This window comes from Knufia obscura (assembly GCF_036327395.1).
Source record: "Knufia obscura strain CCFEE 5817 isolate CBS 148926 chromosome Unknown scaffold_1, whole genome shotgun sequence".
Lineage (NCBI taxonomy): Eukaryota > Fungi > Ascomycota > Eurotiomycetes > Chaetothyriales > Trichomeriaceae > Knufia > Knufia obscura.
In genome coordinates this window covers 509,106-522,631 of record NW_027042687.1, presented here as the reverse complement: position 1 = coordinate 522,631, position 13,526 = coordinate 509,106, and the positions used below count along the sequence as shown (strand labels likewise).

The following is a 13,526-nucleotide window of genomic DNA, read 5'->3' as shown; positions in this document are numbered from 1 at the left end:
GTACCAACCGGAGGACTAGCCTTGGCAAGTGCCAGTAGATATGCCGTACTTGTTGCTGAGCCAAACGCGCCCAGCCAATCACCTGTGCTTCGCTGGCACTCTGCGTCCCATGGCAAGTAGGCAGATTTGTGCTCGCTCCGAACCCGTCTTTCGCTCAATCCATGAACTTGCAGACCGGCAAACGATACTTCTGGACATTCCAGTACTTCCTCTTGACACCTTCCCATTCTGCGTCCAGTTCTGGAATATCCATATCGTGCCATTCGACATCGAATCCTGCTTCGAAGAGATCCATCTCCACTACCTTCTGATACACATCGTAGCTGATCTGCCTATCAGCTCCCATCCCATTGAAGAAAGACCATTTTCCGTCCGGCTCAAGCAGACCGAGCACATACTCCGTGAAGAAATCTCGAAAGTCTGAATATGACTCTGCGAACGTATCATAGTAGATTGCATCGAAAGTCTGGTTCTCAGCAACGAGCTGCGGTAGTATATCTTGCCATCGGCCTGGATGGATTGTCACGCCAGGTTTCTTATCCCAGCCTTGATTTTCCATGTTTGTGAGTACATCAGAATGTGCTTCCACGATGTGATGAACTTCTGGTTTGTTGGCATGGTTCTGCACGAAAGTATCGAAGATCATCATTCCGGCGCCAATGTTGAGCACTTTCATGCCTGGCCTCGAGAGCAGGAAGTCGACCGACCGTTTCATGATATCAGACTCCCATGCCATCATCACGCCGTTCCGCTCACCATCTAGCAGCTTGTCTCGTGTCAGAAGCAGATTTGACGAAAGGTAATCTGAACTATTGACGTCGAGTTGTGCTTGGTTAGTGATCCCATCGGTGGCGGCCGCTGTATCAACAAGTTCTGGTGCTTCATCGTCGTTGCCGAGCGTGCCATCATCTGCTGCCTCTGTTGCTGTGTCGGTGGCATCTTCTCCAGGCTCTTCGTACTCGTCACCTAGTCGCTCGTAACCTTCTAATCTGTTCAATAGTACCTCGGCGCGTACACCCGCGTCGACCATAAGTTCGTATAGATCAAGTAAACCTAATCTGAAAGCAACACAACCAGGAGTCTCCTCGTATTTATCTAGCTGATTCCAAATGGCACCACTCTCGAGCAGTAGCCTCACGGTATCGCAACCTGCGGACTCATCAGATGTAGACTCACCGTCGCCATTGACCTGCTTCTTTGCGCTTGAGGCAACCGCAGCATGTAGCGGAGTAGTGCCATCAGCATTCTGCACATCTACAGCATCAACATCCTTGAACTTGTACTCCTTTAGAAGGCGCTCGAGCTTTGTGTTGTCGTGCTGGCCAGCAGTCTTGAGGATCTCGTCAATCCTAGCTTCAGCAGCTAGACCACTCGAGACCGACATCTCGCCCGTGAGCTTCCGTCGTTTCGACATGCGATGGTCCTGTGCGACAGGCGCGAAACGTCACGAACGAAGAAAAATTGTTGTTCGAGGCTGAAATTTAGGTATGCCTAGCCTAATTTGTGGGTGTTTTGGATCTGCAAGCTAGCGCGGTTTAGGCATCTTCGCCATGTGCCTCACAACCAGTGACGCACCTTCATCAGGAAGTAATGCAAAGGACAATGTGTTCAGCTAGCCATCCTGGTTGAGAGACATACCTGACAGTTCATACTGCATTCTGAGCTTCTATATGCCGGCGCATGGTCTTAGAGATGATATTACGAGCTCAAACGACCTCTATAGCGGATACAAGGTCGAGGCGCAGTACGCATCGCGAAGTCAGGTAACATTGATTGAGGATGTGGAGAGATAGGACGAACCTGTGAGGAACAACAAGTACAAGAAGGATAAGAAGGCGAACTAACGAGAGTAGCTACATCTCTTTCCGACAATCATATACACACCAACCCTCCAAAAGGCGCCGATATGGCGACTCGTCCAATGGCTTTGCGGCGCCCGAGTCGGAGGAGACCAGGGGTCTTATGTCAAGAGGAGCATTCGAAGACGATGGGGATGCGGTGATAGAAATGGACCTACTACCACCGCGGTGGATCGATGTGCAAGACGAAGTCAGCGATATCCTGAAGGACATCACCCTGAAAGCAGCAAAGCTCGACAAGCTCCATTCGAAACACGTTCTCCCCGGCTTCGATGACGAGGATGTGAAAGCGCGGGAAGAGATGGAGATCGAAGGTCTGACCCAGGAGATCACGAGGGGCTTTCAAGACTGTCGGAAAGCAATCCAACGCATCGAGCGCATGGTCAAAGAGGCCAGGCAGAGCAATGCCCTACAGAAAGGGGACGAAGTAATGGCCGCGAACATACAGACTGCCCTCGCTTCGAGGGTCCAGGAAGTCAGCGCAGGCTTCAGAAAGAAACAGAGTAGCTACTTGAACAAGCTTCGCCAACTCGGTGGCTTCGAGTCACCAGCAGGTCCAGGACGATCCGGTACGCCTGTGCAGAGCCAGAACCCTTATACAGATCCGGCAATGATGGACGCCGACACCGATGCTTCCTTCTCCCGCTCAACCCTACAGCAGACTGCGCAGAAACATCTCAGAAGCAACGATACGGCTATAGCTCAGCGAGAACAGGAGATCAATGACATCGCGAAGGGAATCATCGAGCTCGCGGACATATTCAGGGATCTGCAAGGCATGGTCATTGATCAGGGGACAATGTTGGACCGGATAGACTATAATGTCGAGCGAATGGCGACAGATGTGAAAGGCGCAGAGAAGGAGCTGATTGTCGCGACAGGTTACCAGAAAAGGTACACGAAGAGAAAGATCATACTTTTGCTGATACTGATCATATTCGGTCTGTTCGTGCTGTTACTGGTCAAGCCGAGGAATAGAAATAAGGCACCACCGCCAACGAGTCCAGTCGCAGATCCGGCAGGCGATATTACTTGAGGCAGATCCGGCTCATGTACGAAACAATAAAGGGCATGTGGCATGCCACTGTGTTGGTTTGAAGATCAGTGACAGCCTCTCAGCCACCGGTGTATCCGACGGAGCCGGCCCATCATTCAGTAACAGGAGCTGGTACGAACTAGGTGGGATTCCGACTATGAAGAAGCTTTGCATTCTGGTAGCTACACCCTGCCAGTAAAACAGTACAGGGCACCCCATCAAAGTGCTGGTCGGCCAGACAATGCAAGTGTACAAGAGATCTCTACCCTTCAAGCAGGGGCTGGCATGCCGAGGGGACTATATCGGCCTTCCCTCGGCAGTAGTAGGCCACCGTCTAGGTCATATTGTAGAGCTAAGTGCTCGATACCTACTTTCAATGAATGTTACGGTCCTTTTTAGCACGCGTTAGCGCTGCACCATATGGAAATCTAGGCATCCGTATTATTCATAGCAAGCTCAACGCGCGACTGCCGCGTCGTATTCATCATTCTTCAGCACCGCCGTGGGCCGGCATGCCATCTTGATGGCCTTTTCTTGGTCTTGAGCTTTGTGCCGTACCTCCATCTGAGATCGCTATCCTTCTTGGCCATGCAGGCGTCTTCTCAACAATCATTGATCTAGCGACTGTGCCTTCATTCGCCTTCACCACGAGCATGAACCGGCCACTCATACACAAATGCGTGCCACCAAGGAAGGTACCACCTTCACATTATGGCCAATGGCCGCTTTTGTTTGCTGCAGCTCACCTGTCGATACAACCTCACAGAGTGTTTTTGCCGGATGTCCGACGCCATGTTTCTCAGGATATGCGTCCCAAGCTCAAAAGACCGCCTCCGCCAAAGCCCAACACTACCACGAGCGCTCACCAACACAACGTGATTGAGCCCATATCAAGTCAAAGCCCGGAAACGAAGCCAAAATTCAACTGGAAACAGCCACTCGCGCTTCTTAGCCGCAGGACGAAATATACGATTCTCTTGGTCGTGACAGCTCTGGCCTTACTCGAACTGGCGCTCTACATCAAGATGGGATGGAGAATGTATCGTGAAGGCACCACTCTTGACCCGCGGAAAGACCGGCAGAGAGGGAAGTTCCGCTCGGATTGATGAGATGTATCAAGTTAACCGAGCGAAGAAACGACGAGAATGCGATGGGGTACTTATAGTTCTGCTATGCATGTAATTGATGGGCTTGCCCAGCACGATATCGATACATGCTTCCAGAGCCTCATGGACCACGCGCTGCTATTTCGGTCTCAAAGTATTCTATTCTGTACGCCATGCATTCCGTCACAGCAGCTTCGAAGCTAAGCTCAAAAAGGCGGTCTCCTGCTGAATACGGATACGTGAGTCATCTGAAACTCCTCATCCTTGTTTCACCAACCTAACTGTACATCAGCCACGAGCCAGCAGCATCGCTTCTGTAATCGTACTTGTACATGGCTCGATCAGGACAAGCGATGCGAACCAAGCTTCGCTGCTGCCTGACTCTGCCTGGTCCTGAGATATAACGTTATGGGCTCATCGAACCCTGCCAGCATACTGCTCTCCCAGGAGACGGCTCTCCGCGAATCATGCTTAGGGTTCAGAGAGATATCTAGATCGCAGCTTGAGGTCATGCCGAATGACGGGCCACGCGCTAACATCCGCCCTTTGTCTCAACATGGCCAGCTCTGGTCTTCCGCTTCCTCAATTTCTGACTCTAATGAGCAAGCACGGGTATTAAGTATACTCTGATTCACCATTGAGCTGCCGAGACATACTCTTTCGCAGTGGAAGCTGTGACATGCACGCAGCTTCCTCACCCGTCCCCAACCATTCTGCCATACATATGTCGCAGCTTCCGTACCAGATTGATACCACGGTCTTTCGAATCCATCAAACAAGCAAGAAGCCGGCAAAGCCTCCAGTTCCACAGCACCGCAGCTCAGGATGTCTTTCATTCACTGCTCACCACTGTTTCATCCTCTCGAGCCACTTCCTGTCATGAGCCCAACAGTCATGCGCAGTTGCAAAAAGAAGAACGACTTAGAAGCCAGAACACATGACTCGAGCTCAGGCCCATCAACAAGAAGTAAGACCGCCAGCTCTGCATCTACCACAGCTAGAGGCAAGAGAGCCACAGCTACCCGTCGATCATCGCATCCTCTCGCAGAGACACCAATAACGATGCCAGCCGACGATAGTCTACCACCTTCGATGCCAACGTCATATTCTCTCCCGGATGATTTATCCACTTTACTAGATGCAACTGCCACGTCAACCGCACAAGAACTACAAACCGTCCCATCATGTTATGATGACTCGTTCGCCGCACCATCCGCATCAACATCGCAAGAAGCACAGCCTGCTTCGTCCTACCAGGAAGACTCGTTCGACGCTCAAATGCAAGGCTCTCTTACCTTTACTGTCGAGTCACAGCCGATGAGTGATCTGTCGTCAAGTCAGCAGCAGAACACATAGCGTTCAGATGGATCGAAGCAAATCGGTGTGCGGGCTCTTTCGCACTGTAGCCATTCCAGTTTGCGCTCGGCGCGCCGCGGCGTGGCGTGAATTCCAGCTCCTAGATGAACTATTCGGTAGCACTTGTTCTGCCCAGAGATACGTTTTGGCGTTAGTGGTGTGGAGTTTGGCCAACGGCGAATGGGCATACGTGGTTGCACACATCCATCATTGAGCTTATTTCCCTGTCCATAACCGCTAGAGCAGAAGCACCCCTCGAAGGATCAACAACGAGGAATATAGCGGACCAGTCTCCAAGGAGAAAAGTGAGAATCACGGTGGCACAGAAACAATGTACCGAGATCGATATTCGATGTTGAGGTCCACGAGGCTGAAGTTAGACTATCTAGACGTATCAAACAACCATCAAGCTCAGAATTACATATGCCTTCTACATGTCCCTGTTGGCCCTTTATTTCTCAACGCCCCATTTGAACCATTCAGAGCATCAATCGCTTTAGCCGCATCAATCTTCCTGTTCAGACGCCCAGTCGTGGACGTTATATCACGGGGTGGGGGCGCAGGTAGGGAAAAAAGCACGTCGCTGGGGAGAATGATGTTGTTCGATGCGATTGGGGCGGAAATGCCGAGGGTGTGGAGCATGGACAGGGTTTCGACGCTGATGAAGGTTTTGATGGCATTTGTATGAAAATAGGGGTTGGCGAAGGGAGGGAAGGCATGGAGCTGGAGAAGAGATGTGTAGACTCTGGAGAGCCCATTTTGGTTTTCCCTGTGGTTAAGACACATTCAATGGTGTGGAGATGTGCCAAGGAACAGAACAGAACAGAAACGGGGAGGATGACACATCTGACATGTCTTGTGTCGTGCTCTTCCTTTGATTTTAGAAGGGCCTGCAGTGGATGGTGGCTGGTCCCACGAGCATAGAGCCCGCTCACCACGAGATCAGCATCGAGTTTTGCGCGTGGAAGATGCTTCGTCGCTACATTCCGAACCACGACCTCGAACTTCGATTCTAGAAGACATGTGGCTGATAAAGGACTGTCCCCCACACAGACCCCAGAATCAGCTTGACACGGGCACGTACGTCGCATTGACACAATACCCATCCTGATCAACCTCCAATCCCAGCTGAGGATTCAACTCCGCAGTCGCATTAAGGCAGATAACGCTCGGCTCAAGCCGATTCTGCGGGCTCAGCTGGATATTCTCGAAGTTGAAGTCCGAGCACGATGTATTCGTGTTACACTCGACGATAATTGCCTCGTTGTGCTTTAGGTCTGGGAAGCCGGCGTCGTACCAGCATGGCTTGGGCGCTGTTAGCAACGCATTGGTCACGGAGCACACTCAGAGAAAGGACTTACATCAGTAACGCAACTGCCATCACCCGGCATGTAAGAATTAATCGTGCCCGTGAAATTGACCCAATTGAAGTTCTCCATGACCACGCTAGCATTGTTGGGTCTAACAGTCGTACTTCCACTCTCTATCTGCGTCTGCGCGGAACCCTGATTGAAATATGACTGCGTGACGAACATTGGGAAACTAACGTTGAAACAACGAATATTCTTCCAGGTGAGATTCCTCGCTAGCCCCTGTCCACCGATCCAGGACTTGAATCGAGCGGCATATACCGCATCGACAACCGTGATATCGTCGAAGGTAACGTTTTCGACCTCTGCGAATTTAGATTGGTCTTGCCCGAGGCTACCGATGCTAAGGCCATGGGAGGCATAGCCGATTGTGCCGCCTTTGAAGAGGATGTTGTAGGAGCCTGATTGGACCGCTATTGCGTCATCGCCGTTGAAGATGGTGCTGTCGAGGATGGAGATGTTGTTGCCTTTGACGTTGAAGCCGTCGGTGTTGAACGGGAAACCGGAGGAGTTCGAGTAGATGTCGATGAATGTGTCGCTGATTGTGAGGTTCTCGCCGTTTACTACGACGCCCCATGCGATTGTGTTGTGGATTTTCATGTTTTGCATGATTGCGTTGCTGGTGTTGTAGTGCATTAGGTGAGGTCTGGCGATGGCGCCTGTGCCGTTCGGCGGATTGGTGTCCCACCAGGCTTGACCGTAGCATTCGATCCAGCCGGTGGTGATGTTGGTGCTGCCTATCCAGTTGATGCCTTGTCCCTTGAAGTCGAACCAGTAAAGTGAGGTAGCATTTGTGTTTGCTGAGGCATTGACGATGGATCTGTATGACAACGTTAATTGTGTCAGGCGACAACCGAATATTCCAGCTTACTGCATGTGGGTGATGTTCTGAGACAGGTGAAGATTTCCTTGCATCTGGATAGTCACGTTGGACAGGTTGGCCTTGACAGGATTGAAGACATTGTAATCAACACCTTCAGAGAAGGTAATGACCGAGTCCTCAGCACATTCCGATAGTGCCTGAGCTATGGCTGGGGAGTCATCGGATCTGCCGTTCGAGGACTGAACGGTGCAAGACTTGGCATTGACTTTGGCTGTGATCGCCAGTAGAAGGGTAGTGGCAAGGACGGTCCTCATGGTTGCAATCTGCATTGAGGTGAAGACGACGAAGGTAGTCGTGAGAGAGGTTCCATCTCCAGAAAGACTTCCTAGATATTGTGTCTGGCGAAAGCTCAATCTCCAATACCAGCAGACGATGATCCTAAGCGACAATGAGCTTCTGGCTGATCATCGGAACGAACGCCGTGGTATCTGGGATGGTTGGAAAGTAATTCTCCTCAAATCAAGCTTGCCGATACTTGCCAAGCAAGCTTGCATGGTTGCTTATGCATAACGGTCTCGGTAACCCGCTCGGGAAGCATCTTCATATGCATGGAAGCAAGAATGAGCAACAATGTGCCTGAAGATCAGCGGATTGGAGCGTGCTGAAGTCTGGGGTAGCTCAAGCTGCCTCTCCGCATTTCGCTTGCAACGGCAGAATAGCATGCTTTCAGCCTAATGGCCGCTTGCACAGGAAATTGACACTGCGCTTCGGTCAGCATATTGTTTGCAATCCAGCAACTGCAGCGTCCGCTCGACAACGCCCCATAAGCAGTGGACGGTACGATAGAAAGATTCTCCGCATTGCCAAGAAGTAAAACCCCCAGCATACGGAGCAGATACGAGGTGAGCGGGACCCATATATGTTGATTTTGCCACAGCAATAGGTGCTCAACCCCCATACGTCTTCAGGCTGGCGAGCTGTGAATGGCTTCTGTCGCATTGACAATACCCATGAAAGTCCCGTGGCGCCTTCCACTTGCTACATCGCATCTCAAGCTCCATGTGTCATGTGAGCTCATCATACGTCTTCCATTCATCTTCATAATACGTCGCCATCTCGGCGATATCAGTCGTGTGGGTGTCTTTACCTGCTCAGCGTCCACCAGGCCTTGTAGTCTTCCACTGCGCTGATGGTTCGAGCGTCCCACAGACCTCGCATTGCACTAGTGTGAATAAGCAGCCTGACGCACGATTATAGATGGTCAGACCCAGTATTTTCCTCTGGTAATGTTGATCGGACTTGAGAACCAAGCAAGTGATGTTGCAGTGGCTGATTGAAGAAAGTACCTAGAAGAGGAAAGAGCAGGCTCCTGACGCGAAGACGACGCGACTTTCGAGATGCGCTAGCTCTTTCTGGTGAGCGCGTTTTCCACGTAGAGCACCACCAGCAAAGCTTTCCTTTCACTTGGTAGGCACTTCTACCTGGTCCTTCTCAAGTCGGAGAGCTGGACTACGGTTTCTCTGGCGGTTGAGATTGCTGGGTGTATTGTCGCTGTGATCACGTTTGAGGCCGCATATCGTAGTAGAGGTCATGCGGCTTCAAGTTGGTGTAGTAGTCGAGTCGTTGTTTGTCGGTGTAGGCGCTGTCGGCTCTTTTTGGGATGCGCACGATGGTCCAGCGGACAATATGGCACTCCTCACGTCTGTCGGCTCCCTCGCGTCTTCCTTTGTGTTCGTCTTAGGCCCTAGCAACCCAGCGCCGCAAGCTCTTCCGCTTATTTAGTGGCTTGACCATATTTGATATTCACTGCCAGAAGCCACCAGGAAATGCCTGCCCATCAGGCTGGAAGGCCTGAGCCAACATCTCCCAGTTCGGCCACTCATCACTGTCGATATCAATACCAAGCTCACCACTGCTCATATCTCCTAGTAGACATATAGGGACACTCCCGATCGCAGACCCAGATGGATCTCTACGCATCTCGACCTCCACCTCACCACCGCTATGGTTTGGGTCGTCCCTCGTATTTGGCATCTGAATCTCCGCCCTTACAGCCAAAGCTTTGCTCCTCAGTGCGGCCAGCACCGCCTTCTTAGGTCCAAATCCCGAGCTGAGCACTTGCCAGTCATGGCTAGCGAATAGCGTCTCGATTGCTCGCAACGCCCGTTCAACACTAGGCCCCTCAGGCTTAATGCATAGACGCCAGAGGATATACAGCGTGATGTGCCACTGCGGATATGCTTTTCGAGCCCAGGCGAATTGGGATATTAGGGGGTCATGGGGGGTGGTGGTGAGGCGGGCCTCGACGAGGGAGGATTCGGATGTGAAGTGTGCTGATGGCTGGGAAGTGGGATGGCGTTGATGGAGTAGCTCGTATCGTTGGCGCGTGATGAAGTCGGGTTTTCGGAGGAGAAAGCGCGAGCAGTGGAGCGTTAGATGGTGTTGGGGGATGATGGTGTTGCAGTGGGATAGGCGGGTCTCGATGGTTGCTCTGGTCTCGGCGATGATTTTCGCTCGGGTGACTTCGCTGGTTGGGGTCGAGCAAGTGGTGGCATTGGCAATGGACGCTAGTCTCTGCATGCATTTGACGAGCTCGATGTTGACTAGGGAGAACGTCATGGCTGTCCATCCCTTTTTCGCGGAGGGTAGGTCGGTCATGCTGGGGTAGATGTCTACGTCGTCGATGTTAAGGGGAAGGTTGGCAGTGGAAAGTAGTGTGTGGCCGTTGGTGTTCTCTAGGCCATAGTCTTCGCCTGCACGTCCGTCGCAGCTGAGTAGTGCCACCAGAGGCGACGGCGGATTTCAGACTCGAATGGGGGGAGATTTAGGCGCGTTCCGTCGCGATGGATGCCTAGAGATTCTGCTATGCGAATTGCGAGGCCGTTTAGAATCCAGATACCTTTGCCATGGTTGTGGGCGCGAAGGGCGGACTAGGGAGGATTAGAGTTGTGCTGGACTGGACTGGAGCAGTGGGGGTAGCGGAGAGTGGACGTACGAGGTAGACTGCTAACGCGTGAAGTCCAGTCAGCGTTGGACGGTCTAGGAAGTCTCCATGGGCGAAAGCCTGCTCTACACCGACCTTGAAGTTGAGTAGATGAGCGCATTTATCCTGTCCTAGCTTTGCCTGGGCTTCTCCATCGTTTTGAGAGACCGTTGCGGCAAAGTAAATGGCTAGGCATAGGACGAGGTTCTCTAAGGACGCTGATACTGGATCGTCAATGGTGGAGTAGACTTGGAGCTCATCGGTGGGAAGGCGCAAGAACTTCAGCCCGGTGCAGCCGTCCACATTGTTCACGTCAATGTTCCATAGTTTTACAGCCGATGCTTTAGGCGGATGGAAACTTGAGGGTGGCTGTGAGACAATGGGACTGGAGAAGAGGCCCGAAGCATCGAATGGAGATACACGCGGGTACAGTGAGTCTTTTGTCGTCAGCGGCGTCGTCAATACAGACTCGATATTTCGTTCCTATACCGGTTGTTAGAAACTCAGGTGGCCATCAATTCCACGCCAGTGCCGAAGTGGATGAAACTGACCTCCCCTATAGCTTTGGACCAAAGGACTTCATTAAGTACTGACTTGACGACCCCTTCTGAACAAGGGTATCCTCTCCGGGACCCTTACTCAAGTCACCGGAAAGCGAAATGCTTGCTGGCTGTTCCGTGGACGTATTCGTGACTTCGGAAATGTGACTGGTTGAACCAGACCGGCTGGTCTTCTGTTCATCCGTTGCCTTGGCAAGAGCTTTCTCAAGGTTGGAAATACGGGAGGCCATTTCCGCCATGATGGACTTATTCGATCGCCGTATCCGCGGACCGCTCGGTGGGTAAGAGCACGGCTTGCCAGACCGCGTGCACGAGGAACATGGCCTTTTCTTGTCACATCGGACCTTCTTGCGGTTGCAAGCGTGGCAAGAACGGGAAACTGTGTCGTTGTTCTGAGAAGAGACAGTTGCCAAAGGTGCTTACTGCTCAAACTCGGGATCGGAGTGTCCGTCAGTTTGGGCCGACGAAGGCTCAGGCTTGATGTTCATTTCTGTGCGTGTGCTCCGTTGAGGGAGAAAAGGCCCAAGTGATATGATCCAGTTCAGAGAGGTTCTACCAACAGGATAACGCAATGGTTCCTAGATGATGGCTCGGTCGGACGTTATTTCGTACTAGGTCGGACAATCAGTTTTAATCGGTGACCCTTGTTAGTGTTTCACGCCCGAGCCCGAAACAGGATATGAATACAGATGTATCGACTGCTGAGGATCAGTACACAGCCATCCCTTCATATAGAGATTGTTTTGCCCTTTGACAATGTTATCTCCCCTCAGCAGAACGACAACCTCAAACTGCTTCCACATCATTGTCCTATTGATCTCTTACCTTGTTCATCACCACTCCAGCCTGTTCGTCAAATTGTGACTTCTGAAAGCATTGCATCGATATCACCCGACATGGTAACATCAGCGTCTTCATTCATTCCTCCCAAACACCGGGCACTTGTCCTCCACTCCACAAGTGACCCGTACGATATGTCAGTTGTGGAGCAGGCAACACCGCAGGCCGAGCCCGGTAGTGCAGTGGTCCGCATTCTTGCAGCCGGCCGTCCTGACTTATGCTGAAAGAGTGTACAGCGGCAAAAAGCCTTACCTCTATCCCATACCTTTCGTACCGGGCTCATCTGCGGTTGGTCGCGTCGCGGCCGTTGGGCCAGACGCCACCAGGCTCAAGCCAGGCCAACTTGTTTACTTCGACAGCTATATTCATGGCCGTGACGATACAACGTCGCTGATCTTGCACGGCCTATCTGCCGGCTTCACGCCCAGTAGCAATATGCTCATGGAAAAGGCGTGGCGCGATGGCACTTATGCCGAGTATGCCAAGTTGCCGCTGGAGAACTGTTTCCCAATAGATGAGGCACGTCTGCTGGGTAGTCTCGCTGATGGTGGCATGGGTTATACCATGGAAGATTTGGTATATCTCTGGACATTATCGATTCCTTTTGGTGGACTACGAGAGGTGGACGTCAGAGCTGGAGAGAAGGTCATCATAACACCGGCTACCGGCTCCTTCGGCAGTGCGGCGGTAGTGGCCGCGCTAGCCATAGGAGTACGAGTTGTTGCCATGGGTCGGAACATGGAAGCTCTGGAGAGATTGAGAACCTTCAGCTCTGAGGACAGGCTTCGCATTGTCCAAAACACAGGGGACGTGGCCTTGGACATCGAAGAGCTGACCAAGGACGGGCTAGCTGACGTATTCTTTGATATCTCACCAGGAAAAGCGGCCAAAAGCACGCACTTCAAAAGCTGCATCCAGGCGCTGAGGCGTGGGGGCAGGGTGAGCTTGATGGGTGCGCACGAAGGGCTGTCCCTACTCACACAGACCATCATGCTTCAGGATCTGACTGTCAAGGGCAAGTGGATGTACACGAAGGAGGATATGCGTGTAATGATCAAACTTGTTGAAAGCGGGTACCTAAAGCTGGGCAAGGCAGGCGGCATCGAGACGGTGGGTATCTTTTCGTTGAATCAGTTCGATGCTGCCTTTGACGCGGCAGCAAAGTTGAGTGGTCCTTGCCTGCAAGCAGTTATTGCTCCATGATTCAAGTCCAGTATCTACCATGAATATGTAACTCCAGAAACCGTTCGGAGAAAGAATGACGGCTTGAGTACCTTGGGTTTGACTGAAAAAAAAGAGGCGCCATCGCAATCAATATCTGCTCCTATGCGCAAGCGCAGTTCTTTGTCATCTTCAACGATGAGAGCTGTCCGTGTCATACTTGTATCGCTGGTATCAGATACGCTTGACCACCGGGGGAAAAGGGAACAATTAAGTTCAAGGTTCGTCGTCCTTGTGGATGTGCGCAACTGCATCTATCAGATCAAAGCTTGACTGCATAAGTTGGTGCTTCAAGCAGGCACTCCTGTGAACGTGCTGGAGAACCACGAAACTTTCACATCCTTTACTGTAGTCGTTTGAAAACAGCTAGTG

General features: G+C 51.8%; 6 protein-coding genes across 6 annotated transcripts; 3 read left to right on the top strand and 3 right to left on the bottom strand.

Annotated features, from left to right (window-relative positions):
• Positions 1–154: 154 nt before the first annotated feature.
• RMT2 (Arginine N-methyltransferase 2) lies at positions 155–1,414 on the bottom strand (the record flags this gene model as incomplete). Its single annotated transcript, XM_064868649.1, has 1 exon — positions 155–1,414. The coding sequence occupies one exon, from the start codon at positions 1,412–1,414 to the stop codon at positions 155–157; it is 1,260 nt and encodes a 419-aa protein (XP_064734146.1).
• A 256-nt stretch (positions 1,415–1,670) lies between these two features.
• On the top strand, positions 1,671–2,895 carry tlg2 (t-SNARE affecting a late Golgi compartment protein 2; the record flags this gene model as incomplete). Its single annotated transcript, XM_064868648.1, has 2 exons — positions 1,671–1,744; positions 1,854–2,895. The coding sequence occupies 2 exons, from the start codon at positions 1,671–1,673 to the stop codon at positions 2,893–2,895; spliced, it is 1,116 nt and encodes a 371-aa protein (XP_064734145.1).
• A 1,985-nt stretch (positions 2,896–4,880) lies between these two features.
• On the top strand, positions 4,881–5,357 carry PMZ80_000193 (uncharacterized protein; the record flags this gene model as incomplete). Its single annotated transcript, XM_064868647.1, has 1 exon — positions 4,881–5,357. The coding sequence occupies one exon, from the start codon at positions 4,881–4,883 to the stop codon at positions 5,355–5,357; it is 477 nt and encodes a 158-aa protein (XP_064734144.1).
• Positions 5,358–6,419: 1,062 nt separating this feature from the next.
• Positions 6,420–7,864, bottom strand: PMZ80_000192 (uncharacterized protein; the record flags this gene model as incomplete). The annotated part of the gene is made up of 3 exons (XM_064868646.1): positions 6,420–6,662; positions 6,719–7,547; positions 7,599–7,864. 3 exons carry the CDS (start codon positions 7,862–7,864, stop codon positions 6,420–6,422), a joined length of 1,338 nt encoding a protein of 445 aa, XP_064734143.1.
• Positions 7,865–9,353: 1,489 nt separating this feature from the next.
• Positions 9,354–11,332, bottom strand: PMZ80_000191 (uncharacterized protein; the record flags this gene model as incomplete). Its single annotated transcript, XM_064868645.1, has 3 exons — positions 9,354–10,283; positions 10,450–10,970; positions 11,128–11,332. The coding sequence occupies 3 exons, from the start codon at positions 11,330–11,332 to the stop codon at positions 9,354–9,356; spliced, it is 1,656 nt and encodes a 551-aa protein (XP_064734142.1).
• Positions 11,333–12,368: 1,036 nt separating this feature from the next.
• PMZ80_000190 (uncharacterized protein) lies at positions 12,369–13,136 on the top strand (the record flags this gene model as incomplete). The annotated part of the gene is made up of 1 exon (XM_064868644.1): positions 12,369–13,136. One exon carries the CDS (start codon positions 12,369–12,371, stop codon positions 13,134–13,136), a length of 768 nt encoding a protein of 255 aa, XP_064734141.1.
• Positions 13,137–13,526: the final 390 nt, after the last annotated feature.